The 27,512-nt window shown below is 38.1% G+C and overlaps 1 protein-coding gene across 1 annotated transcript; it reads left to right on the forward strand.

Moving 5' to 3' along the window:
* Window positions 1–20,342: 20,342 nt before the first annotated feature.
* On the forward strand, window positions 20,343–22,636 carry LOC115415546 (uncharacterized). The gene is made up of 3 exons (XM_030129142.1): window positions 20,343–20,435; window positions 20,824–21,141; window positions 22,409–22,636. Exons 1-3 carry the CDS (start codon window positions 20,343–20,345, stop codon window positions 22,634–22,636), a joined length of 639 nt encoding a protein of 212 aa, XP_029985002.1.
* The last annotated feature ends 4,876 nt before the right edge of the window (window positions 22,637–27,512 follow it).

The raw sequence follows: 27,512 nt of genomic DNA on the forward strand, positions 1-27,512 counted from the left end.
TTTTGTATCGGATCGGCCTTTCGTCCACATGAAAGCACCGTTTTCAGTCTCTGAAACCGCAACTGTTTGAAACCAGGTCCCAGAGTGAAATATTTAAAAAATGACAGTTTTGTGTCTTAATCTGTACGACCAAACTGCAACTTTTTCAAAATGATAATGTCATAGCCCCGCCTCTCTGACCTTTCACCCCTAGAAGCAAAACGCCACTTTCACAACAACAACAACAACAATAATGGTGGACTACAGAGTAGAGCTGGTGCTACAGCAACTATTGATCTGATTGGAAATATTGAATTCAAATCTTCATCTATGCTTCATTACAATGAGCACAAACAACCAGAGCTACAATATTCACCACATGCTCTTAGATCTACTGAGGAGAGGGGGAACCAGGAGGAAATACTGGACCAGACCCAGTAGAACCAGTTAGATTTATGCACATGCTCCACGTCTTCTTCTCCGTTTTTTGCGGGACCATTACAACGCCACCTACAGGCCTGGCATTGGAACTTCAACGTTTTCAGTCGTCAGTCGTTTCATGTGAACGCAGATATTTCCTGAAAGGACTTTTTTGAAAACGACAAAGAAAAAGATCTTAAAAGATGCGGTTTCATGTGGACATGGCCTTAGCCAGCTAGTTTACATCTACAGTAGAACCTCACAGTTTAATCTATTCCACGACTGAGCTCATTGGCAATTTACTCGTTTTACAAAACAGTTTTCTCTACTGAAATTAACTGAATTATAATCAATCCATTCTAACCCCCAAAAACCACCTAAATCATTTAAAGGGTTTTAGAACAGAAAAAGTGCAGTTAGAAAGAAAATATCAATTATAAGAACATGATAATAAAAGAGGATGCTAAAGTAAACTTATTCACCTTAAACATGAGACGATCTGTGGGTGAGGACGATGGAGGAGGAGGAGGAGGATTAACGTTTGGAAGGACAATCGAGATCATCTTTTCTCTCACAATCACGATATTGCCTCAGTGAGACAAAACCGAGAGCAGAGCGACTGAAGGCTGCTCCACTGAGCATGTGCGAGCTCATTACTGACTAGCAGCGGATTTCCACTTGTATTTCAAGACAAAAATACTCAAAAGCCGCAGCTCATAAAGGCAATTACAGGTACAGTGGTGCTCTGGTTCTGCCGGGTTCTACTGTACTGACTTTATAAGATATGACTATTTATTCCACTGTGGGGAAATTCACAGTTAACAGCAGCAACAAACAACAAGCAAGTGCAGGAAAACGACAGGTAGAAAAACAAACAAGTGGAAAAAGTGGTGGGCTGTCACTCCTTCTTAGACTGGGGGTGTAGTTCCACCTTCCTTGCTATCAGATACACAGTTTACACTGCAAAATCTAAATCTACCAAGATAATGTTTAATCCTCCGGTACTACCGTGACTCAGCTCTCCGTTTAAATAGGGTCCTGATCTCACGTCACTTAGGCAAGGGTCTTACCCTAGAACACTAGTCGTTGAGATTACTACTTAAGCTGAACTTAATTTGGAACACTCGCCTGTCTTCTAACTACCTTTAATTCCAACCTCTGCCCCGCTAACTCTGATACCAGAACTGCCAGGAGAACCCACTCTGTGGTCAGTAATAATACCATTGTTTTTGGTGTGTTCCACATGGATTAGTGCGCAGAGTGACAATAATTCTCTTGTTCCATTGGAAAAAATTTTTTGCGTAATTCAAGCAAAAAAAATCTTGAATTAAGCAAAATCTGCCAATGGAACAAGTGAAAATTATCTTGGTAAGATTTCTTGAAATCAGATTTTCCAGATTTATTGTCTAAAAATCAGTTCTTATACCTCACTGAAAGTTCCTCTTTAGGTCACAGGGTCAAACATGCAGCCCGGGGGCCAAAACTGGCTCGCCAAAGGGTCCAGTCCGGCCCTGGGATGAATTTGTGAAATGCAGAAATTACACTGAAGATATTAACAATCAAGGATGTTCAAATCGTTTTAGGTTAATTCAATCTCAAGTGGGTCAGAACCAGTAAAACACTATCATAATAACCTATAAATAATGACTACTACAAATTTTCTCTGTTCTGGTGTAAAAAAAAAAAAAAAAAAAAGTAAAATTACACAAAAATGTTTACATTTACAGACTAGCCTTTTGCAAAAAGTGAAACCTGAAATTTCTTAAGAGAAGTATGTGGAATGTTACCAGTATTCTGCCCGTTATTAAATGTTGGTGTATTTGTAGATCCACTTTGATCTGTAAGTTGAAATGATGCATATGTAGAAATGATAAACTGAGGTGTAATACTGTTAAAATTGCACTGATTTTTTTTAAAGAATTTCAGGTTCATATTTGTTCATGTTATATTCAAGTACGGTTCGTAGATGTAAACATTTTCATTATGGAACTGGACTTTTTTCACTGAAAAACAGAAAAAAACTTTGGAGTTGACATTATCTATAAGTTCTTTTCCTATTTTTATATTATTTTACTGGTCCGGCCCACTTTAGATCATATTAGGCTGTATGTGGAAGTGAACTAAAATGAGTTTGACACTCCTGCTTTAGGTGATTATGTCTGATTTTTAAGTGGGATGAGATATTCGGACTAGAAATGAGAACAATCCACTTGGTCAGATTTAGATTTTTTCCAGTGTAGGCCATAAGGACCACTGCTGCTTCAGATCAGACCCAGATCAGAAGAACATCCATGGGGTAACACATGGACCTGCCGTCAGTAAATACCATCTTATGTGTGGAATTAAAAAGCGACTGCGTCTGTATTTACTGGTGCATCCCTTTAAGAACAGAGGTAGCCAACATTTTAAAAAAACCATCCGTCAGTACAACACAGATATGGAAACACGCCCAACTTTTACATATTGCACCTTTAAGTTCTTCTAAATTACATCCAGTGTCTAGTCTGTACTTGAAGATTTTGATTTCTGATTTTACATGGACTCCTTCTGCTTCATACCTGAAATTACTTGAAGTGTGTGCCTGTACCGTTCCCTTAACGATCCGCTAATGAATCCCCTTTACACTGTGAGGGAACATCAGTGAAGTGCTGACCTAATAATAGATTTCTGAGTGGGTGCAGCACTGTGATACTAATGAAGACTAGAACACCCACTAAAGCACAATGAGGTCAGTACAGTCGTCCTGAGATTGACAGAGGACGTCAGCTGGTGCGAAACAGCTTCACCTTTATGTGCAAGAATTTTCTTTTTTTTTGAATGTTTTTTTTTATTTTATATAAAACAGTAAAAGCCTCAGATCTTATTTATTCATTGGTGGCCTTTTTACTGTGAATCAGTCTGAACCACACCTTAACCTGCCTGGAAGGAAAGCACAGCACCCAGTAATTTCCAGCATGAATAAATATTGCTCAGAACAATATTTATTCTCTTTGTTCTTTCATCCACAAGAATTCTTCCTGATATGCATTCCAAAAAAAATTCCAACCCCATAAGCACTGAAGTTGATCCGACTCCTCTGCTTTGGCTGTGCCTTCATTTTGTGATGATCTCTTTTGTATCCTGATACTTTTCCGTTTTCATGAACAGTCCAGGTGTGAATGTGAATGAATACGAGTCCCAAACACGGGGACGGTTCAGTGGAAATGATCCAAAGAGCAGAGCTGTTGTTCAAACACTGCACGGTTTGTCTTCAAAATGACCGAGACGAGTCCTGTGTCCGACGATCGGGAGGAGAAACTGGTCCGTGCACTAAGAAATTCAGTGACAAAGCAAACTGACCGCATTTAATGTGTGAAATGTTTCACTGTCGTTTGGATGTATGAATATTATTTCTAAGTTTGATGTACTTGAACTGAAATTATATTAAAATAAGAATGATAAATGTTATGGTTTTCTCTGAGTTTTTTGTGTTTCCTAAAGACATTACAAAGTTAGAAGACATTTTTAACCCTTGCCCAAAGCCACCCACCAAAGGGAGGCATAAGGGTCAGATCAAGCAAAAGTGAACATCAGCAGTAGGGATGTAACATTAACAGTATAACGATAAACCGCTGTAAGATTCCCAGTGGTTAGTATTACCATTTAACCCTTTCATGCACGAATTATGAGAACCTTAGTCACATTTTTTTTCCTGGGTGTTTTATTCCCCTTTATGCCTGAAAAAAAAACAAAAAAAAAAAACCAATGCAATTTAAAAAATTTTTAATAAACATTTTTTTTCATTGAGTTGCAAAAATGTCCACCATGTGTTTAATTTTTGAAGCAAAGAAACACGTATTTAAAACGCAATATCAGAAAGTGATACACTGTGTGAAAATTATGAAATAAAAACATTTTCAATGCAGCTAATCTGATGTTTTCTCTCATTTTAATCCTTAGGGGTCATACTCTAATACTAGCTATTACTCACTTCATGGAGATAATACAAAAAAAATATTTAAAAAAAAATACTAAAACATGTTAGTGCAGATCAGGTTTATCAAGAACAGCAAAGTTACAGTAATGGTCTGAAAGTCAGTGTATGGGATGATGCAGAAGTGTCCACTGTGTTGGCTGATATGGAACTAAAACAACAAAACCCATGAATATACAAGAGAACAACTGGAGAAGAACTGTCCACTGGAGTGACCACTGTGCATGAAAGGGTTAAATTCTAATTATCATGATAACCGTGTTTGATTACCGCACTTTGAAAACTAATGGTACTGCTCATTTCCTGGAGAAGCCGCAGCACTCCAGGGTCGGTCAGTCGGTCCCTCCCTCCATGGCCTCTACAATTCAAAATCTGATCAGACAGATTTACGTCCATATAGAAATGAGACAAATACACTTGGTCAGATCTAATGCTTCTAATAACAATTTGGCCAAAGCTTCTGTGAATACTATATTTTTTATCTGTTTGCTTCATTTTCACATTGTTTTGTAGCTAAATACTAGTGAAGTGTTTTTCAACCTTGGGGTCGGGACCCCACGTGGGGTCGCCTGGAATTTCTAGTCGTTGATTTAAAAAAAAAAATTCTAATAAAAAATATATGGTGAGTTGAGAGAGACGATCACAAAATACAAAAGACAAACTGTGAGTGTGAAACTGCAGCACTGTGGTTCTGTTTGTCAAATGTTCATTGTGGTCAGTTTCAGATGCTGCAGCTCTTTCATAATTCATAGTTTCAGTTCTTGTTGTTCAGTATTAATTGTCCTCCTTGTAAATCACAGCTGGATTTACTGCCTCTGTCCACAATATATACATTATAGAGAAAACGTCCTCTAAAATTAACCTTTATTTGCAACATAGTATAGCAAACTATTACATGATCAAAAACAAATTAATTTTAGCAAAAAAGAAAAAAAAAGTCTCTGTTTTGAATGTCTGGGGTCGCCAGAAAGTTGTGATGTTAAAATGGGGTCAGGAGCCAAAAAAGGTTGGAAACCAGTGTACTAGTGAGCTAAGCGTTAGCATGCTCCTCCGTTAACATGTTAAAGTTAAAGTAAACTGTAGACTTTACTCAGCATGTTCAGCTCAAATACTGTAATTAAATCAAATAAACATTAGGGCTGTGTATTGGCAAGAATCTATCTGTCTATGAAAAAGAAACTCAACTCAAACTTGATCTGGAAAATGGTCAAACAGTGTCCATAAGGTGCCATCTTTTATGCACATGTGTATATTTGATTGTTTACATGTTAATATTTGAATGTTTTCTGCAGAAAGTACACTGTGGCTATTATTTAATTTTATTTATTTATTTTTCAAAATACAACTTGGTTAAAATATTTCAGGGTGTGTGTGCATTAGTACTTTTTGAACATTTTGAGCACAGTTTCAACAATATCGCGATAATAATGATAACCATGATAACCATGATAATTTTGGTCACAATAGCTAACCGTGATATGAAATGTTTCTGTCGTTACATCCCTAATCAGTTGTGGCTTTTCCATTGGACATCTGTGCAAAACTTTACCGATATTTACTAAATGTAAAAAAAAACAGTGTGTGTTACTCCATTAAATCACAAATGCGATGATTTGTTTGTTTATTATCACAAGATGACAACAGTCGATAATATTATAAGAAATGATGATAAAGCACTTAAGAAAATTTAAATAGGGGGAAAAATGTATTTAGAAACAGACACCAGAATAACACTGGGTCTTTATGGGTTAAAGCATTTCTAGCGTTAGCTCATTAGCAGTGGCTGCTGTACCACTGGGATCAAAATGTTAGTTAATTATTTTATTCAGAAGTAAAACACATGACCTCAGATGGGCTGAAAGGTCACAGATTTATGCTAATTAGTTACTGAGTAGTAACTATGGTAAATAGATCTGCTTAGCATAAAAATGTTAGCCGTGACATTTTCAGCCTGTTAAATTGTCTTTAGCATTCAGAGAAAGGAAAGTTTCTTATTAATGACCCTTTTTTTTTTTCTTTTTAGTTTATTTTGAACATGCAACAAGTCAAAGTAATCTTACTGAGTCCTTAGAAATAGAACAGGTAGTAAGAAGTCATAGAAGAAAACAAAAAAACAAAACTTGTGCATATACATGACTTCATTTGCACATTTGTAAAAGAGTGGGAGGAAGTAAAATATTATTTATTATCATTTATCAGGATCATATGAACTCATTTTTGTCGTTAACTGGTTTTGGTTTGTTCCAGTTTCTGTGTGAAGAAGCTGGTCTTTGTTCAGTCGTTTGTTTTTCGCTCTTGTCCTCCTGTTCCCTCTCCATCCTCCTCCTCCTCTTCATCCCTCTCTCCTGTCATTCTTCTCCTCCTCTTCTCTGTTATGAACTCTCCTCCCTCATCTTCCACCCACTTCCAGCAGAGGCCGATCCAAAGCAGGGGGAGTTTGAATGCAGAGCTCCATAAATCCAGCCTGTAATCAGCGTGTACTGGTCATAATGAGAAGGAGATAGAGAAAATATGTCGATTATCTCCCAAAGAGAGAGTGAGGCGGTCCCGGGCTGGACGTGTTTTCTGGAAGCCTTTCCAGTGGTTCAAAATGCCTTTGTTCATGTAGAGAAAAGATAAAAACACACAAATACACTGATCAGCCAGAACGTTCGAACAGAAGTAGTAATTATATGGACTATTCTGTTCATGTTTTCTTAGATTTTTCATTTAATAGGTCTTATTTATTACAGATTTATTGTATTTTATATTATTGTCATTTTTTCTGCCCAGTTTACTCAGCTCTGGTTCTAGTTATTGTTACCATTATAATTATCACCACGGTTCTTAGTCCAAATAGGTTCATACTGTCTACTAGAACTTATACAGATTTCCTTTTCATAGATAGATAGATAGATAGATAGATAGATAGATAGATAGATAGATACTTTATTGATCCTTTACAGGAAATTGTTTGGTTACTACAGCTGTTCAAAAACAAGAACACCCTGGCTCATCACCACAGACATCCCACATACAACCAACAATGGAATGTTAAAGTGTTAAAAACAGAATAAAAGTATAAAAATATAATATGTAGGGGAGACCGGGGACAGTTGTAACATTTTGGACATATCTGTCTCTAACTTTGGGCTCTTTTAACCCAGTGTCTTCAAACTGCTATGTAAACTAGCTTCAAGTGTCTGCTAATAAATGACTTAGAAAATGTCTGTGCAACACAAATAGAAAATGCACGACTTCATCTCAAACACAAGGAGTGAAATGTTACAGCTGACCCCATAGTCCGGGTCAGGTGTAACATACCTTGGGGTAAAATGTAACATTATAAAATCAGGACCATGACAGTGACTTCAGGTATGGACTGACTCATGGAAAGAGTTGGGTTTGGTTTCATAAAACTGATCTGAACAAGCAGCTGAAGTCTCATCCCATAACTTTGGATGTTTGCAGCCATACTTTTCTGCAAACTGATGCAACTTCTCTTACCTGTAATGTTAATCCTATAAAAAATGTAAAAAAAAAAAAATGTCTGTATTTAATCTGTATTTTATCTACTGCCACCAGTCTAACGTTCCTAAATTCAGCCTGACGTATCCTTCACCAGTTCTTCTGTGCTTATGTCTGTGGGACACAGTCCATAGTCTGTGTTAGCAGAACCTTTCAGACACTCTGTCCAAATCTGTTCCTGTTCATCAGTGAACACCTTTGTCGCAGAGTTGTAGCCTACTCCTGGAAGTTCACTTGATCTTCTAACTTTTTCCTCCCTTTGTAGAATCTGTGTAGTGCCATGGCGTATGCCGTACAGTTTTACCACAGATGTGACTGACTTTCCATGGACCTTCACATCAGTCAAAATGTCCAGGGGCACCCCTCTGTCAGTCTGTCTCCTCTGGGACCTAGGCACATTAAAATTTAAAAAAAAAACAGTGGCAGGGTTCCCATGGTCATGAAATCCTGGAAAAACAATTGAATTTTAGCTTAGCATAAGTTGTAACATTTTAGAAAGTGTTCCAATCGACCCCAAGCAGGTTTGTTCCAGCTGTCCCAGAGTGCATTAGTGATGAGTTAGCTAGACTTACAGCTAGAAGCTAAACATGAGCACAGATAACCTGAATGAAAGATCGCTAAACAGACACATGATCAACATGACAGACCTTCAGTGAGTCCAACTGCACAGACAGCTGTCATCACAAAAGTCATTTGAGCAAAAATAATTACTTTCTTACCACAAAAATGTTTCCCCTCATGAATTCAATGTGTCGCCTCACAGAACTACAACTGCCCATGTGGACTAAGGACTAAACTGAGCATGTGCAGAGTGAATCAGGTGAGTCCTAACTGTTCCTGATTGGAGCGATTACAAGTGTTACACCTGACCCATGTTACAACTGTCCCCGGTCTCCACTACAATAAAAGTCAGATAAAATAATACAATAAAACAAAACACCTATAGTATGCACAGCTACAATAATTTATCGCACAGCGATATTAAAAAGTTTAACAGCTGCCGGCAGGAGGGACCTCCTGCTGCGTTCAGTCCTGGACTGGGGGGGGGGTCCGTCTGTGGCTGAAGGTGCTCTCCTGAACACCTTAAGGTGGTGCAGTGGGTCGGATGCATTCCTCAGAATAGAGTCCAGCTTCCTGAGCGTTCCGAGCCCGTCCACCTGCTGAACTGGGTCCAGTCCGGTCCCAGTGATGGAGCTGGTTTTCTGTCAGACAGATGGAAAAAGAGTTCATGTTTTACCTTGACATGTTTCTGCTCCAGCCTGTGTCCTTCCTCAGAAGGGTCCCTTGTTCCAGTGACGGGCCCGGAGGACCATGACCAGGGCTGAGGGACCCTCCACCCCACCCCACCCCACACCTGGGATGCTGTCCTGTGGGATGCCTGGCAGTAGGGGGCCCAGTCAGCCCCTGATGTCTGACAAATAAGAAAAGGAAATCTGCACCATGGTTGTTACTGTTAGTATTGTTGGTATGTTCTTATGAGGGTCTTCACCACCCCACCCATCCCCCTTCTCTCTTCCCTCTTTCTTCTTCTTCCCCTGTTCCTTCAGGTCAGGTCCTCATCCACATGTGGTTCAACAAACCTCCAAACACAGACAGTAGAATATCAAAGGGAGCCTCATGTACTTTATGAGGTTTCCTTTGACAAAGCAAATTTGTTCAGCACCAAAAACAGCCAGACCACCATTCTGCTGTTAGGATGATGGACAAGACCAGCTTAAAAAAAAAAAAAGAAATTGACATTGACATATATCATTGATATTGATATTGACATATTTCATTACAGCGGTACCTTTGCATATACAGTATTAGACAACAAAGGAACATTCAGTCTGCAAAGTTCATGTGTTGGAAACAAATGAGCAACAGAAGAAACTGAGTGACTTTAACAGGGTCCATCAGACCTGAGTTTAAAAAACCGTTTAAAAGTGATGAAGTCAGCCTGTTACCACCTGAAGACCACCGCTAGAATCAAGGGTTTTCTGTCCAAACAAGACACAGAAAAACTTGTTCATGCATTTATTTTCACACACCAAGTAAGGATAAATATTTGATTAAAATCCTTTTGGTAGCATCTAAAAAAGCAAACACATGAAAATGGTGTAAAGAGGCACACTTTTATTATCTTGTTATTGATATATTTTGCTGAAAAAGGTCACGTTTTCTTCAGTTTTCTCTGTTTTTGATCTAATAACCCACAACTTTAATCTGAGCTTTACTGAACATCTACATGATCAGTGAATTAAATATAGGAAAATACATGATTTTCACTGAAAAAAAAAACATAAAATACAGAGGATAATATGATAATAAATAGTGATAAATCACTTAAGAAATTAAAGAAGTTAAATAGAGTGAAAAGTTCATTTGCAAACTGCCATAAAAGATGCAGTGGGTTTTTATGGGTTAAAAAAGACAAAACCTCACTTTTACTTTCATAGATATTTAGGTTTGAGCTTATGAACATTTCAGATTGAGGGAGAGTGCTGTAGATGTTGAATATTAAAATTAATCCTCCAAAATACAACTTGCTTAATAATTGTGCACCATGGTGCATTTCCATCCCAGTAAAAGGTACCATTGGATGAACTGGTCCAGGGGTCGGCAACCTTTAACACTCAAAGAGCCATTTCGACCCACGGAAAAGACAACACTGGGAGCCGCAAACACTTTTTGACATCTGAACTGAAGATGTTAGCCTATATATATCATAAATTCCGGACTATAAGCCACTACTTTTTTCCCACACTTTAAACACTGTGTCTTATACTCCGACGCGGCTTATACAACGATTTTACCGGTACCACAGCTTGGTGCCGCAGCGGCGCACCTCGGTGCTAATGCTAGGTGCCGTTGCACCGCTGTACCATGGCTCCGTGCCAGGTGCCGTGGCACCGCGGTGGTGCCTCGGCTCGAGGTGCCGGTGGTGCCGCGGCACCGGTGGCACCCAGTTGTGGCTCCGCAGTGCCATGGCACCTGACACCGAGCAGTGGCACTGCGGTGCAACGGCACCCGGCACCGAGGTGCCACGGCACCTAGCACTGAGCCGTAGTACTGCAGTGCCACAGCACCTAGCGTTGGCCCCGAGGTGCCGCGGCACCTTGGTCGTGCCATGGCACCTGGCATCATTAAATGTTTTGTTTTCTTCAGATATTTTTCTTTTCTTAGATTTCTCCATACTTGGCCTACCTGGGGTTGAAAGTCTTGATAAATGTACGGCATTTTGGCGGGCTGTCGGAGAGTGTGACGCATATTTTGAGCGACGAAAAATATACTATATTATATATATACTTATATATATATAATATATATATATATATATATATATATATATATATATATATATATATAAATATTTCAAGATCACAATAATCTTACAATTTACAACTACAAATAAACAAACGAACAAACACAAATAAAATACTTTGTTCAGATATTGTGCAGTTTTGGTGTCGCAGGGCATTCCGCGCATGCCGGCTGCCGGCTGACATGTCAAGTTCTGTCCAACGTCTCTGAAGAAGGCGAATGCTGATCACCGAAATTGCACAAGGTCTGAAGAAAGAAGTTAAAAACTTTGACTTAATAAGAAGACATGATACACGTTTTTGAGACAAATAACATACACTTCAATCGGACACTTATAATTTATTTTCCCAAGCCACGCAGAGCCGTAACATAAGGATGAAAGAGCCGCATGCGGCTCCGGAGCCGCGGGTTGCCGACCCCTGGACTGGTCAGTATTTTTAGCCCTTCTCCTGTCTGTGGATAGTATACCTGTACCTACTGGATATTCCCCTTCACACTTGTTTGCTGATTTAATTACAACCTCATTGAAATCATTCTTTCATACAGTGACGCTTTATGGACAAAGCAGATTTTCTCACTGAAACATCACAAACAGTAACTGGAGCAAACTGTCTGTAAATCCGACTGTTTGGACTGAGTCCAGCCGTCTGTCCAGTCTGTAGTCCAGAACTGTCTGACACCCCTTTCACCTCCCTGTGGAACACCACTACAGCGATCCAAGTCTATATTGGATCTGGACTTTTCAGTTGAACTCCTTACATTTTAACACATACTAATAATAATAATAATCTTTAACCCTCTGGTATCCCGTCCACTAAGGCCCTTACTAAGCACCAAGTGTGCCTTTTTGGCACACTTGTGGAATAATGTCAAAAAAAATGTATACAGTTTGTTTTTAATTCTTTTACACTTTTTTCTATTTCATCAACTTGAGCTGTAAATAAAAATACCAAATACTCAATAATTGTCACATTTTTAATCCTTTAAATGCTGTGTTTGTAATGGAAACAAACCATTTTTTTGATGCAAAAAACACAAAAAAAATGTTTCAATATACTCCATAAAAAGTGGATCACATATTATTTGAATTTGCATCCTGGCATATGTCAATGATTAACTCCAACACTGGTTAGTTTGCATTATCATTTTTGGCGCTAGGTCAAATGTTCAAAAATACTAGCATCTGTCACCAAGTGTGCCAAAAATGCACACCAATAAATCAAACTATAAAATATTATTTATTGATTTATTTTTCTGCTCTAATTTGGTTTTATTTTTGTAAATCAAGGTCAGCCCTAATCATACATATTAAATAATCATTCATTTTAGATTTTTTTAACCCTTTAAATGATCTCCTTTCATCATGATGTCACTACATTTTTTGATGCAAAAAACAAAAATGGGGGGGTGGTTTCTTCAGTATACTACATAAAAATTGGATCACATATTATTTGATTTTTGCAGCCTGGCATATGTCAATGATTAACAGCAACATTAACAACATTAATAAATTAATTTCGACCCTCAGCTCTCAGGTGAAGCCCAGATATCAGTAAAAGCAGGATTTATGCCTTAATGGCTTTTGGATCAAAAACAGTGGTTCTAATGGAAGGAATAGTGCGTTTTATGCACACTTGGCAGACAGATGCTAGTCTGGTCATTTTCTTTGTTTACAATGTGCACATTTTAGTTGGTGGACAGAATTTTAAAGATCATGCACAAATGAACAACTTTTGAATTTTAACCTGATTTAAATTGTGAAAAATAATCAGTATTTTTTTAACACGAAGTGCAAAGTGTGCCTAAAAGACGCACCTGGATACCAGAGGGTTAATCCTATAAAACATTTAAATGCAATTTTCCATGTGAGTTCAGACAGTTCTGTTCGGTCCCTAACGAAGCCTCTGCTGGCTCTTGTCCTTCTGTTACCTCTGCCTTAGTGCTCTCTGAGTCCAGCAGCTCCAAATTAGTCTTGACTGCACATGGGAAATGCCCCCCCCCCCCCCCCCCCCCGCCCCCCAGGACAGATTTATAGGAGCGGCCTTGAACACTGGGCTGTTGCTGGTGGAGCTGAGCCCATCGTGTTCAAGAGGGAGATGAATTTAGTTCCTCTGGGCTCTCTTCCCTGCAAACAAATCAGCATGAATTATGAGTTTGGATTCAGGCGCTGAAGCCCTGGTTTTTGCAATTACTGCATAATCGTACAGCAAGAAAATATGATGCATCATAAATTCAGAGCTGAGACACAAACTACAAATTCTGCAGAAAAGGAGGAGGCTGCAAGGGTTTAGTTTTGAGGTGTTGTGTGGTTTTACTACGTTAGTATCAGAGGACTTTGTGTAAGTGCGGTAAATAAAACACCAATGTTACAAATTCAGCCTTTTGCAAAAAATGTGAATAACCTGAAATTTCTTCAGAGAAGTCTGTGGAGTGTTTCCAGTATTCTGCCTGTTACTAAATGTTTGGTGTATTTGTAGATCCACTGTGATCTGTAAGTTGTATATGATGCATTAAATGAAACAAGAGGATCGGTAAATTTCCCAATGTGTCGCAAATTAGCATGAGAGCTGTTAGACCAACCTGTCGTGCCTCCTCCTACAGCACAGGTGTCAAACATGCGGCCCGGGGCCCAAAACCGGCCCGCCAAAGGGTCCAGTCTGGCCCGTGGGATGAATTGGCAAAGTGCAAGTTAGGGCGTCAAACTCAAAAGTAATACCATAATAACCTATAAATAATGACAACACCAATTTTTTCTCTTTGATTTAGTGCAAAAAATGTTAAATTATGAAAATGTTTACATTAAGAAACTATTCCTTAACAATAAAATGTGAACAACCTGAACAAATATGAACAACCTGAAATGTCTAAAGAAAATGAAGTGCATTTTAACCCTTTCATGCACACTGGTCATTACAGTGGACAGCTATTCTACAGCTGTTCTCTTGTGTATTCATGGATTTTTTATTTTTATTTTTTTATTTTTACACATATCTTTATTAACGTTTTAAGACACTTCGTATCTTTTCTGACATGAATTGGTAACCTTGTGTTGATCTCCCCTGAGCATAAACCCCCAGAATCACAAGCCCCCCCATAGTTTCCACACAATTTATCAGTAAATACATGTTTTGTTGCTTCAAAAATTAAATGCATGGTGTCCAGCTGATTATTATTATTATTATTTTTTTAACTTTTTTTTTTTTTTATCTTTTTTTTTTACTTTTTATTTATATTATCTGTTTATTTATTTTTTTTTTTTTTATAAGAATTTTTTCAATCACATTATTTTCATGTTTAAAGAGAAATGAAAACACTCAGGGAAAAAATCTTGATTAAGGTTCTCATAATTCGTGCATGAAAGGGTTAACAAACGTTTTGTGCCTTCGTAGATCTGATCAGTAACACACACGTAGCCTATAAATGATAAGTCGAGGCATAAGGTTGATAAAATTGTACTTATATTTCTTAACAAATTTCATTTTGCAGGTTATTCACATCCTTTTTGTTTGGATTGTTTGTAAATGTAAATATTGGCATAAATGAATGTTGTTTTTTGCACTAAAACAATTTGGAGTTGTCATTATTTATTGTGTGTCATGCTATTATTGGACTGGTCCGGCCCAGTTCAGATTAGACTGGGCTGAAAGTGGCCCCCCCAGAGGAACATGAGTTTGGCAGCCCTGCTCAACAGACAGTATACTGCAGAATACTGTATGCACTTCATGTTCCCACTCTCCCGTCTGTGCTGGTGTACCTGTGGTGGTCCGGTCCAGGGTGGAAGTTTCCAAACAGACCTGAAGGACATGAAACATCTGATGACATCTGGCCACGGCAGAAATGCTAAATGGTTTCGGCGCAAAGCACTGACCTGCAAAACTGAAAGCTATTCTTGTCAAAAAGAAAACAAAATCAAAGCAGACTTCATCACTGTTATCAAGATGGGACGGCGGTGGACTACAGCTTTACAAATACAGAGCAGCATGGGACTGAGTTAAGCACCGACTGGATCCACAGCACAACAGTGGAGACCAGAGGAGTTCTGCTGTGTAGTGTATGACCATACAGGGTGGGGAAGCAAAATGGACAATATTTTGAGGCAGGGATTGAAAGACAGTGTATGACCAATTAGTTTATTGAAAGTCATGAGAATTTATTTGCCACAAGAAAATGTCCATAATAGAAAATGTTTTATTCTATGTGTCCTCCTTCTTTCTCAATAACTGCCTTCACACACTTCCTGAAACTTGTGCAAGTGTTCCTCAAATATTGGGGTGACAACTTCTCCCATTCTTCTTTAATAGTATCTTTAAGAAAGTGGACATTGCTGTGTGATGTTCTATTGGTAGCATGTTCTAAAACGCCCCAAACAGCAGAATCCACAGGGTTTAGATCTGGGCTGGAAGGCGGCCATAAACATGATTCCCAAAAATTGCTGAAGTTGGATTTGTTGCTGTTGTCAACAAGTGTTTTGGTGTTTTTCTGTAAGATTTGAACTTCAAATCCTATTTTACTGCATTTCTACCTCAAGTTCAATTACCATTTTTCTCATGGATTTGGTTGGATCCTTTAGGATTTTGGATTTGACAGTTTTAATAAAAGCTTTGGTACGTTTTTTGTTGCTTCCTCCACTTCCAGACTTTCTGGTAATAGTTTTGCTCATAGTCATTCTCTTCTTTCCATTATAAACAGTCTTTATGGACACTCCAACTATTTTTGAAATCTCCTTTGGTGTGACGAGTGCATTCAGCAAATCACACACTCTTTGACGTTTGCTTTCCTGATTACTCATATGGGCAAAAGTTTGTGAAAAGGTATGGATAATAGTGTTAGGTATGATTATGACATCAGTATATGTTTGGTTTCAAAACAACTGACGTAGTGCCTGCTGAGAAAAACAACTACATGTTCATTGTACATTTTGCTTCCCCACCCTGTATGTTCAGTAAATGCCATACAGAGGGGTTCTGCGGGGGTGTCTGGTGTTTAGGGGTTCTGGGGATTTTAGGGTTTCACCCATGAAATTTGACATTTTTCAATTAAAAAAGTGACAGTTAAAGACAGTTAAAGTTAAATCCACTGTCCTCTGCATTGACCCTGTCAGCACATCCCTTCTGTACTGGATGGAGGCTTTGACAGGTGGAGGGAAAGTGGAATATGCACTGTTGGGGATTTATATTCAAGGTAAATCTGCATCATTTCAGCAACTTCAGGGAAAATCCAGCCTGCCAAGAGCAGATGTTTTCAGATTCCTCCAGATTAGACATTTTGTAAAGACTCACCTCAAACATTTGGAGAGCATAATACCAAATAAGTTCGACCAATGTCTCAGAGACTGTAGAGCAGAAAAAAGTGCAGTTTCATATGTATACGCAGTATTACAAGAACATGGACAGGTGAACATGGATCATATAAAAAAGGATTGGGAAAAAGAACTGGGAATGGGAATAGCTGAGGATGTCTGGGATAAGGGCTGACAGTATGTAAACACCTGCTCCCTTAATGTTAGACACCGTCTGACCCAGTTTAAAGTTCTACATAGACGACACGACTCAAAAGTGAAGCTGCACAGAATCTATCCACAAACATCAGCTATTAGTGAAAAATGTCTTCAAATGGACGCAGACATGCTACAGCTACGTACTATGCCCAAGATTAGAGGAATACTGGAAGGCAAGGTTTTCATTCTTTTCAAATGTCTTTAACCCTTTCATGCATGAATTATGAGAACCTTAATCAAGATTTTTTTTCCTGAGTGTTTTTATTCCTCTTTTTAGGCATGGAAAAAAAACAACAAAAAAAAAAAACAATGTGATTGAATTTTTTTTTTTTAAATCAACCTGTTTTCATGGAGTTACAAAAATGTCCACTCAGCTACACCATGAATTTTATTCTTGAAGCAAAGAAACATGTATTTAAAACCCAATATCATATAGTGATATGAAAACAGTGAAATGAAACCATATTTAATGCAGCTAATCTGATGTTCTCTCACATTTTAACATATTCTAATACTAGTTATTACTCACTTCATGGAGATAATATCCAAAAAATAAATATTAACAATTGATTTCCACTCAAGAACCAATCAAGAACAGCAAAGTTACACTAATGGTATGAATTGCAGTTTATGAGATGATGCAGAAGTGTCCACTGTGTCGGCTGATATGAAACTAAAACAACTAAACCCATGAATATACAAGAGAACAGCTGGAGAAGAACTGTCCACTGGAGTGACCACTGTGCATGAAAGGGTTAAGGTTCAGCTCAGACCAGATCCTCTACTGGTTGTACTGGGTGCTTCAGAAAGCTCCAGAAATCTGCAGAAGGTCCAGCGCCACCTCCTGCACTGAAAAAAATGATTCTGACCCTTAGTAAATGTTACATATAAATATCAAGCATATTTTAATAAAATATTTGTGTTATTTGACTCCACTAATAAAATATAAATAATTCCAACATAAAAAGTCAAAATTAAGGCAAACGTATTTCATTCAATTAAATCTAACTCAAAAAAAATTAGTTCATCTTAATGTGCCCATAATGCTGCGTTCTTTTAGCACTCGGAACTTGGAAAGATCCGGGTCGGAAATTCCAACTTCTGAGGTAAATGCGTTTCATTGAGCAACCTTGGAAAACATGGCGGGCCATAGTAAGTTGATGTTTGCTTGGATGTCTTTAGAGTATTTAAAAACACTTCTGGAGAAGTACCTCAGCTACTTAAGGGAGAGAGATAGAAAGAGAAATGTCATACGGTGAAAGTATGACTTCTCCAATACTCATGAACGCACCAGCAAGGGGACTCCTGTTTGGGAGCTTTGAATTTGCCGCATGCGCACACACATACCGCCTTTTCAGGATCTTGCCACATACAAGTCGGTTAGCCTCCTCACTCCGGACACCTGCCACCTACTTTGGGTAAGTCTTTAATATTCATTAATGTGTCTTAGTTTTACTTTAACCACAGTGTTTGTACATTTTACTTTACTTCAACACTTCACGTTTAATTCGGCTCTAAGACGCTATTTAGCCGCTATCAGAGATGGTGAGGTGAGTTAGCTAGGACTGAGCCAGACTGTTTCAGACAACTGGACTCCTGCTCCAACAATCTATGAATTTTTTCAGTGTTTCGGGTGCAATAAGTGCCTGGCTTGCTAAAATCGGAGGGCCTTTGTTTTTCTGGGCGGCAGAAGCGGTGGTGCTGCTGCTGTCCACCGCACACGCCTGTGCGGCGTTATCACCTCCAAGTTGGTCTTAGGTTAGTACTATGTCTGGTTTGGTTCTGCGGCTCACTTATTTACTGTGTGTATGTTTATGTATTATAGTTGGATAAACACTGAAAGAACCGACTCGTTTCAAAGGTGTCTGACTAGCTCCCGTATAGTTTATAGAGAATTGATGTTAATGATTCAGTGCATGCTTTGGATGCTGAGAAAAGTCAGTCTTATGCTATGAACAGGTTATTTTTAGTATGCACAGGTTTGACTCACTAGATGTGGCCAGTACAGACATGAGACATACAGCAAGAGACATGACATTACAACTAAAAAACAAACATAAAACCTTAAGACTTTGTTTTGAACATGAGAATTATATGAAAATGTATTTACTATCAATGCATTTCTTTTAATTTGTGATTTAAAATGTTAATAAATACGTTAAAAATGTTCATTTTTTAAAATGAAATGTGTGATAAATGAATGCTGTAAGGTGAACTATAGCCATTTCGCAGTAGTATAGCACAGAAAGTAATCTAGTAGTGAATAAATACCGAAAATAACATAGCACCTTTTTCCTTACTTAACTCTAATCTGTCTTTTGTTATGCATGTATTACTGAGGCACAGTTACAATGTAGACTTTTTACTCACGATTTTGTATATTTGTGTTCTTATCTGGCAAGGTTTAACTCATTGGGTTTTCAACCCAAGGTTGGGACCTTTATTGTCTGGGTAAGTACACTTAAGAAAAATATTCCTCACAGCCATGTTAAACTTGGAAGTGATACATCAATCAGTCAGTTTAAATTGAACATTAATCTCATAATAGATCTGCCAATTGTGCCGAGGATAGATAATAAAGTATAGGTGTGTATAAGTGTGTGGTATCTTTCTTAAGGTCACTCTGTGGTCAGAAAGGATGGGACAAGCTAAGAATGCTGTGAATTTAAAAAAGTTAATTAGATCATCATCAGGTTGCCATAAGGTGTAGTCATGATTGTCTATACACATAGAGTAGGTTGAACTACATGTGCGTTTCATTCTGTCTGTATATCAAGTTGGTTTCCCTGAGGTGAAGTAATGTGTGATTTTGTCTGCTCTTCTTGATAGAGATGATGCCTAATACTTTCTCATACAGAAGAAAAGAAGTGGTGCATGGAAGTCCGTGTGCTGGAGAGTTTAAAGTGAGGTGGCCTGCACTTTTCTATGTTGATGAGGTAAATACAGGCTTGCTCCCTCCTCTGTGCCTTTTTTTGTTGCTTTTTCACTGTGCATTATGATTTAAAGAATTGTTTTCTCTGAATGGATTTGAGGCAGTTGACTAAAACATGGTACACAAATTCTTATGCTATGAAACAACCTCAGCTGATGGTGGGGTCTTGGATCATCATTACATAAATCGCTAAACACAGTACTCTTTGTCTTCTGCCACTTTCTTTTACGTGTAACAGATAAATGCTGAGTTTCGGCGAATTATAACACATCCGCTGGAGATGACCTTCATGGCACAGTTGGACAGTCTTCAGCCTCAGCTGAAGAAGGGAGGTGTCACAGGCCAGAAACCAGCCAAACATCTGCACATCTGACAAGAGGTAACTATTCATTTAATGTTGTTTAAAATTAGTAGTATGTGTGCTTTGATATACCTCTAAGTGTTTGAACCTATTTTGGTTTCAGTAACAGCCTGGATTATTACTGTAAGACACTTTTCCACATAAAGGATGATGAAATGTTATAGCAGCAAAATCATCCCTGTTTTCTCAGGTGGGGAGTGAACATAAACTACCATACATGTCACATATTACATAATCACACTTTACTATTTTGTAATCAAAGAAATAAGGTTATTTACAGTATAACCAAAGGTTGAAAATGAAAATTCCAAATATTTTTATAATTATTCAAGTGTTTGGAAATGTTTATATGGAACTCTTCACACAGGGTATGCGTGATGTTCATTGGAGAAGGGCAGCAGTCCTCAAGGCACTTTGCCTCTACTTTGGTGAGGATGACGGACATCTGATCCATGAGTATATGGTAAGTTAGTGTATTTGCTTCACATTTTTGAATATAACTTGTATTCTTTACCTGTACAAAGTTTCTAAAGTTGTTGCCGTAGCTGCGGTTTGCCACTGGTTCTTTCATATCTGACAGAGGTGTCTAGTGTGTGTAAAAGAATCAGTTATTGTTACAGTGCATGATAATAGATTACTTGACATGTAGTGTAGCTTCTAGTGCTGCTTTACCTGTTAAAAGTCAGTATGGTAAAATATTTTGTTCCTGTCGCTTGAAGTATATTATAGATCCTAGCATGGAGTTGAAGCACACCTTACACAATACCCATTAAACACTTGATGCAAAAATGTTGCTTGTGTGGACAAAGTATTCACATGTTTCCCTTTTCTCTTATTTACTTAAAATGCAGGACATCAAAGGAAATGACATCCAGACAGACATGCAGAGGTGCACCATGGGTATTTATGTCATCAGCAAGGAAAATGGAGATCCTGGACATTCTGATGACGTTGGAATTTTTGTTGAAGGAGTTCTCTTCCTGGACATTTATCTTGGATCTGAAGCCAAGGCCTGTGCAGTGATGCATGGAGTGATCTATGAACTGAACCTGGCCTACCCCAAAGAACTGAGACACTACTACGAATTTATTCAAAAAGAACTCATGCAGATGGATGAGGAAAAGCTCTTCCAGGGTCCTTGGCCTAAACAACAAAATCAGTGTTGGACGGTAGGAATTCAGCCACACTTGAATGACATGATGTGGTTATTTGTTACCTCCGCCAGGAGGTATTGTGATCACTTTGCTTTGTGTGCGTGTGTGTTTGTTTGTTAGCAAGATAACTCAAAAAGTATGGATGGATTTTCATGAAATTTTTCAGGAAATGTTGATACTGGCACAAAGAAGAAATGATTAAATTTTGGTGGTGATTGGGGTGGGGACAGATCTGTCTTGGCGGAGGTCTGCGCTCTCCGAGTGCTTTTCTTGTTTATTCAGTTATTTGATTGTGATTTTTTTTTCTCCTGGTAATGTTCTTACCAGTAATTGAAGGTATAGGTGTATTTTGTGGGAAGGATAGGGTAACCATGACTTTGCATGTCACAGGGATAGAGCAAGTCTGCTGCCTACAAATGTGTTTATATTGTTCATTCCATCCTCATGGTTATGGTTATGGTTACGATTATGGTTGACAGAGTCTGAACAGTGGGTTTCTGCTTTCTTGTGTTTTACCTCTTTAGTAGATGCTTTTAAAGATAAGGGTTAAAGTTAAAACAACTTTTATGCACCTTGCATTTTACAGGTTTTTGTCTTATAAGCCATGTTGTACATGTTGAGAGCAAAAGTTGCCTCACATCTGATCAGGAGACCCCTTACAATGTATCAGGTTGTCTTCTTGCTTAATGGTCATTTACAGAATTTTTTTTAACAACATATTCATGTATCTGTTAAAGTGTTTGTTATGTCTGCACTTAGTATTTACAGGTGTTCATCTTATAAAAGATTCTTAGGTCATTTGTCTGCTCTGATATGAGATGTTGAGAATTGAGCTCTTATTAAAGTTGGATGTCTAAACAGATTTTGTGGTTCTGTGTAGTGTATGATGCTCTGTATTAAAATGTTTTAAAAGTTGAACTAATTATAGCTAAAACATTTCATTAGAATCAACTGAAATAAATAGTTTTGTTTTAAACAATTTAATTGGTTTGAGAGGGCACAAAAAAATTTAAAAAGTATACATAATTTATTTAAGTACATTCAAAATTGTTTTAATTGAACTTACTAAGGAAATTTAAGTGAAATGTACTCAAAGTTATTGAGATAAAATTACTAATATTATTTATTTGAATTTACTTAAAAATGATTAGTTGAGTCAACGTAAATATTATATCTAGCTTCAGATAAAATTATTTCGTGCAAAAACTTGACGAAATAAAATTACGTTTGTTCAACAAAACATTTTTTTCAGTGTGTCTGATGGTTTTTCTGTGCAAACAAGCTGATTCTCCTGTTGTGGAAGTCAAAGGAGACACCAGCTTTTAAAGTCTGGATAACAACGATGATGGACGCCCTTCACTTAGAAAGGATTAGAAACACACTGAACGACCAGCTGGGAGAATCTGAAAACATCTGGAAACCAGTGATGTCATATATGGAAGGACCAGATAGTTCAGATCCACGACATAAGCAGGAGCCCACAGCGGAGCACTACACCAACCGATTTTAATGACTCTGGGGATGGGGGGGGGTGGATGATACGGTTTTTTTGTTTTTTGTTTTGTTTTTTGTTTGTTTGTTTGTTTGTTTTTTCATTCATTCATTTATTTATTTATTTATTTGTCCTGTTGTTTTCTGTTTTGTTTTTTTTTCCCTTTTTCTTTTCTTCTTCTTTTCTCACTCTATCAGTGCCGTTTTATTTCTGAATGTGTGTTTGTTGTGTATATTAAAAATGAAGCGTGATGTGCCAACTGGGGGTTTCATATCTGTAACTGTGATGAGGCTTCGAAATAAAATATTTGAAAGAGAAAAAAAAAAAAAAAAGTACATTTTAAAAAACACAAAAAAAGTCCCCTAGGTGAGAAGACTTCCAGTGTCCGTCTGGTGGGTCCAGTTGCAGCTAAAGCCAGTGGTGAACTTCAGAATCAGAAACAGAGGTTTGTCTGGACCATGAAACAGCACCAGTGGAACTACTGAAGACTGGAAGAAGGAGTTGTGGACTGATCTGACCTGCCACTGTTCAGTCTGTTCAGTGGAAACTCTTCTCTCCTCCTCTCTCTCTTCTCTCTTCTTCCGCTGTTGTCCTGTCAGTCTCCTCTCCTCCTCCTCTATGACCTCCTCTCTTCCTCCTCCTCTCTTCTCTCTTCTTTCAGCTGTTGTCCTGTCAGTCTCCTCTCCTCCTCCTCTATGACCTCCTCTCTTCCTCCTCCTCTCTCTTCTCTCTTCTGTCAGCTGTTGTCCTGTCAGTCTCCTCTCCTCCTCCTCTATGACCTCCTCTCTTCCTCCTCCTCCTCTCTTCTCTCTTCTTTCAGCTGTTGTCCTGTCAGTCTCCTCTCCTCCTCCTCTATGACCTCCTCTCTTCCTCCTCCCTCTCTTCTCTCTTCTTTCAGCTGTTGTCCTGTCAGTCTCCTCTCCTCCTCCTCTATGACCTCCTCTCTTCCTCCTCCTCTCTCTTCTCTCTTCTTTCAGCTGTTGTCCTGTCAGTCTCCTCTCCTCCTCCTCTATGACCTCCTCTCTTCCTCCTCCTCTCTCTTCTCTCTTCTTTCAGCTGTTGTCCTGTCAGTCTCCTCTCCTCCTCCTCTATGACCTCCTCTCTTCCTCCTCCTCTCTCTTCTCTCTTCTTTCAGCTGTTGTCCTGTCAGTCTCCTCTCACTCCAGCTGTTTTCTGTCCTAAACTCTTCTTCTTCTTCTGTTGTGTCTGTGCTTCTTCCAGACCTCTTCTGTCTGCATTTCCAGTCCAGTTTCAGTGCCTTTGGATGCTGAAGGAAACTGGACTTCCTGACACCTGGACTTTCTTGGACATTTCTCTGGAGGACACACCTCCATTTTTCCCTCTTCTGATGCTCTGTCTCTCTTCTCTGGTTCATTCTTTTCCTCTTTTCCATTTTTACAGTACCACACTCCTTTCTTCAGTCCAGTCCTGTTCCAGTCCTGTTCCATGGGTCTGGTACCACAGTGTGTTCCACACTCCTGTTCTGCAGACACAGGGGGTGGAAGGAATCCACAAACGTTGGGACACCTGCAGGAATTGAACCACCAACTTTCCAGGCTTGATCAACCTCCATTGCTGCAGAACTGCTTTCAGTTTTAACCCATTTCTTGTTTCGCCTTTTTGTAGAATTCTGAAATGTACATTATTTTTCAGTTTTGTTTAACCTGGCAGTTCACCACTTACCTTTGTACCATTTCAGGCTGTTCATTGGACTGGAACTGCTGGAATTTCAACACAAAACTGGAAAAATTGGGGTGTTCTAAAACTTTGGACCGGTAGTGCATATAAATATTTCATTATGTTTCGTTGTTTCAGCTGCAGCAAGTTCTTTAACCCTTTAACTCACAGGTGTGGAACATGTGGCCAGGGGACCAAATCTGGTCCACCAAAGGGTCCAGTCCAACCCCTGGGATGAGTTTATGAAATGCAAAAATTACACAGACTATATTAACAACCAGTGGTGTCAAAATCCTTTTAATTCAGGTTCTACATACAGACACAAACAGACCAGTTAGATCTCAAGTGGGTCAGAACCAGTAAAATACCATCAGAATAACTGATAAATAATGACAAGCACAAATGTTCTCTTTGTTTTAGTGTAAAAAAATGATATTAATACATGGTAATGTTTACATTAACAAACTATAATTTAAAAAAAAAAAGTGAATAATCTGAACAAATATGAATAACATGAAATGTTTCAAGAAAAGTAAATGCAATTTATATTCAGTGATTTGTTGTAAACAAACAACAATACATGTTTTTATGTCAGAGTCTCCAAAAGTTTCCAATAACACCAGAAAAAGAGGATGGATTTGTCACTAGTGGTTTTTAGGATAAAGAGTCTCAGTAGGGGTCTGAAAAACCACTAAATATACAAACACAGTGTCTAAGTGTGAAACACTGACTGTTCCATCTACAGACAGACTGTGGGTTTGTATGACTGGAGCACAGAACAGCATCTGGTGTCATTTAGAGGAAAAATGTGTGTGTTTTATTATCTGAGTCACTTTACAAAAGTTGCTAAAAGTTTCCAAATAAATTTAAAAGTAGCTAAATTTGTTGCGAGATGTTTTTTGAGAAAAAACAAACAGAAAGCTGCTTGGGTAGTCTTGCTAAATCTAGCAACACACGTGTTAAGTTTAACCCTTTAACACCAAATGTATCATATTTGATCCATGAGTTTTGAAGCACTCTCCATGATCAGTGTGGTGTTTTTTTCTTGAAAAACCTGATGTACACAATTAGATACATGCAATACACAGATAATCCACCAGGGGGAGGAGTTCATTCACCAGAGGCCTTTAGTGACACTACAAGACTGACATTAATGAGGAAGAACTGGGACCATTTAGAAAAGAAATAAGATAAGATAAGATATTCCTTTATTGATCCCACAATGGGGAAATTCACAGTGTTAACAGCAGCATAGAAACATACACATAGACATACACATTCACGTAAAACAGTCATATAAATTTGAATAAAAGAAAAAAGTGTTTAAAAAAGGAGAGTGCAAATATGCTTTGGTATGTAGTGCAATGGTTATAAATATAGAAATATATATATATATATAAATATGGATTTGAATATATATATATATATATACAACATTAGATGGAATGGAGGGAGGGTTGTTATTACACCACATATGTGGTGATCTACTGGGATTAACAATGTGAAAACAAAAACAATTTAACGAAAACGAAAACAAATTAACAATGTGTTAGACATGTTTGTGTTAGATTCTGTTTTTGTTTGTTCAAAAATAATAATGTTTGAGCACTGAGACCTGATGGATCAAATATGATACAAACTTGAAACGCATACATAGAAACAGATATTTGAAAAAAAAAAAATTGGGGTTGTTCAGAAGGAAAAATAAAGGTTCTAGTTCCAAAGAACTGGAATTTTCTGTCAATGATTTAATCCAGTGTTTTTCAACCTTAGGGTCGAGACCCCACGTGGGGTCGCCTGAATTCAAATGGGGTCACCTGAAATTTATAGTAATTGATAAAAAAAAAAAATTTACTTAATAAAAATATATGGTGAGTTGAGAGAGATAATCCCAATCCATATCAGACAAACTGTGGTTGTGAAACTGCAGCACTGTGGTTCTGTTTATCTGTCAAATGTTCATTGTGGTCAGTTTCAGATGCTGCAGCTCTTTCATAATTCATACTTTCAGTTCTTGTTTGTTCAGTATTAATTGTCCTCCTTTTAAATCACAGCTGGACTGACTGGACAGATCCTGACCAAGGAAAATCCAGTTCTCCCTTTGTGCAGTAATCTGCACCTGGGTTTTCTTCATTATACAGACTAAATGTCCTCTAAAATTAGCATTTATTTGCCACATAGTATAGCAAAGTATTACAGGATCAAAAACAAATTAATTTTAGTTAAAAAAAAAAAAAGTCTCTGTTTTGAATGTCGAGGGTCACCAGAAATGTGTGATGTTAAAATGGGGTCAGGAGTAAAAAAAAGGCTGGAACCACTGGTTTAATGGTTCAGCCTTTACAGGGTTAAGGTTGTTTAAGGAAGCCACACCCTCCATGGGCTCTGATTGGTCCATCTGAACTTCAACTCTTTGCACCAGTTACCACCCCAAAGATGAAACATTAGCATACAGGACAAGCACCCGATTTGTTTTAGAAGTTTTCCACAAGTCTAAAATATCACGAACAACACCAACATAATTTATACAGAAAGTATCAAATAAACTTTAACATCGGGTTTGATCATTTCATATCTGGGGGGGTGGGGGTGGGGGTTGTGGTCTTATCAGCTCCATCCACAGTGAGACTGTGAGTTGTTTATGCAGAGTTAAAACCGTCTGATGGACTGTTATTATCACTGTGTTTCTCCTCAGCGTACAAGGTTACATTCTGGAGTGGTAATGAGAACTAAGTGGTCATGGGGGGGGGGCAGACAGCCGCTGTGTTCCCACAACAAGCCCTCCCCCTCTGCTTATCTGTGTGCACCACACACACACAAACACACACACACACACACACACATCTGAATACATGTAGGAGAAAACAGCCGACACAGATGCACTATGTTTAATTATTTTATTATTAAGCATGAATTATGAAAACCTTAGCCCAGATTTTATTCCTGACTGTTTTTACTCCTCTTCAGGCATGAAAAAACAATGCGATTAATTTTTTTATTGAACCTATTTTTTATGAAGATAGATTTGTTTCTTTATTGCTCTAACCATAAAAAAAAATATTTACAATTTAAAAAAGTGCAATAAAAAACCCTTTTCAATCAAAGAAAAAAAAGTGTTGAATGCCCAAAAAATATTTAAGATCCCAAAAATTTGTATTTGAGCACTTTTTTTCTTTGATTGAATTTTTTTGTGAAGTGAATTTTTTTTTTTTTTTTTTTT

Source organism: Sphaeramia orbicularis, chromosome 24 (genome assembly GCF_902148855.1).
Source record: "Sphaeramia orbicularis chromosome 24, fSphaOr1.1, whole genome shotgun sequence".
Lineage (NCBI taxonomy): Eukaryota > Metazoa > Chordata > Actinopteri > Kurtiformes > Apogonidae > Sphaeramia > Sphaeramia orbicularis.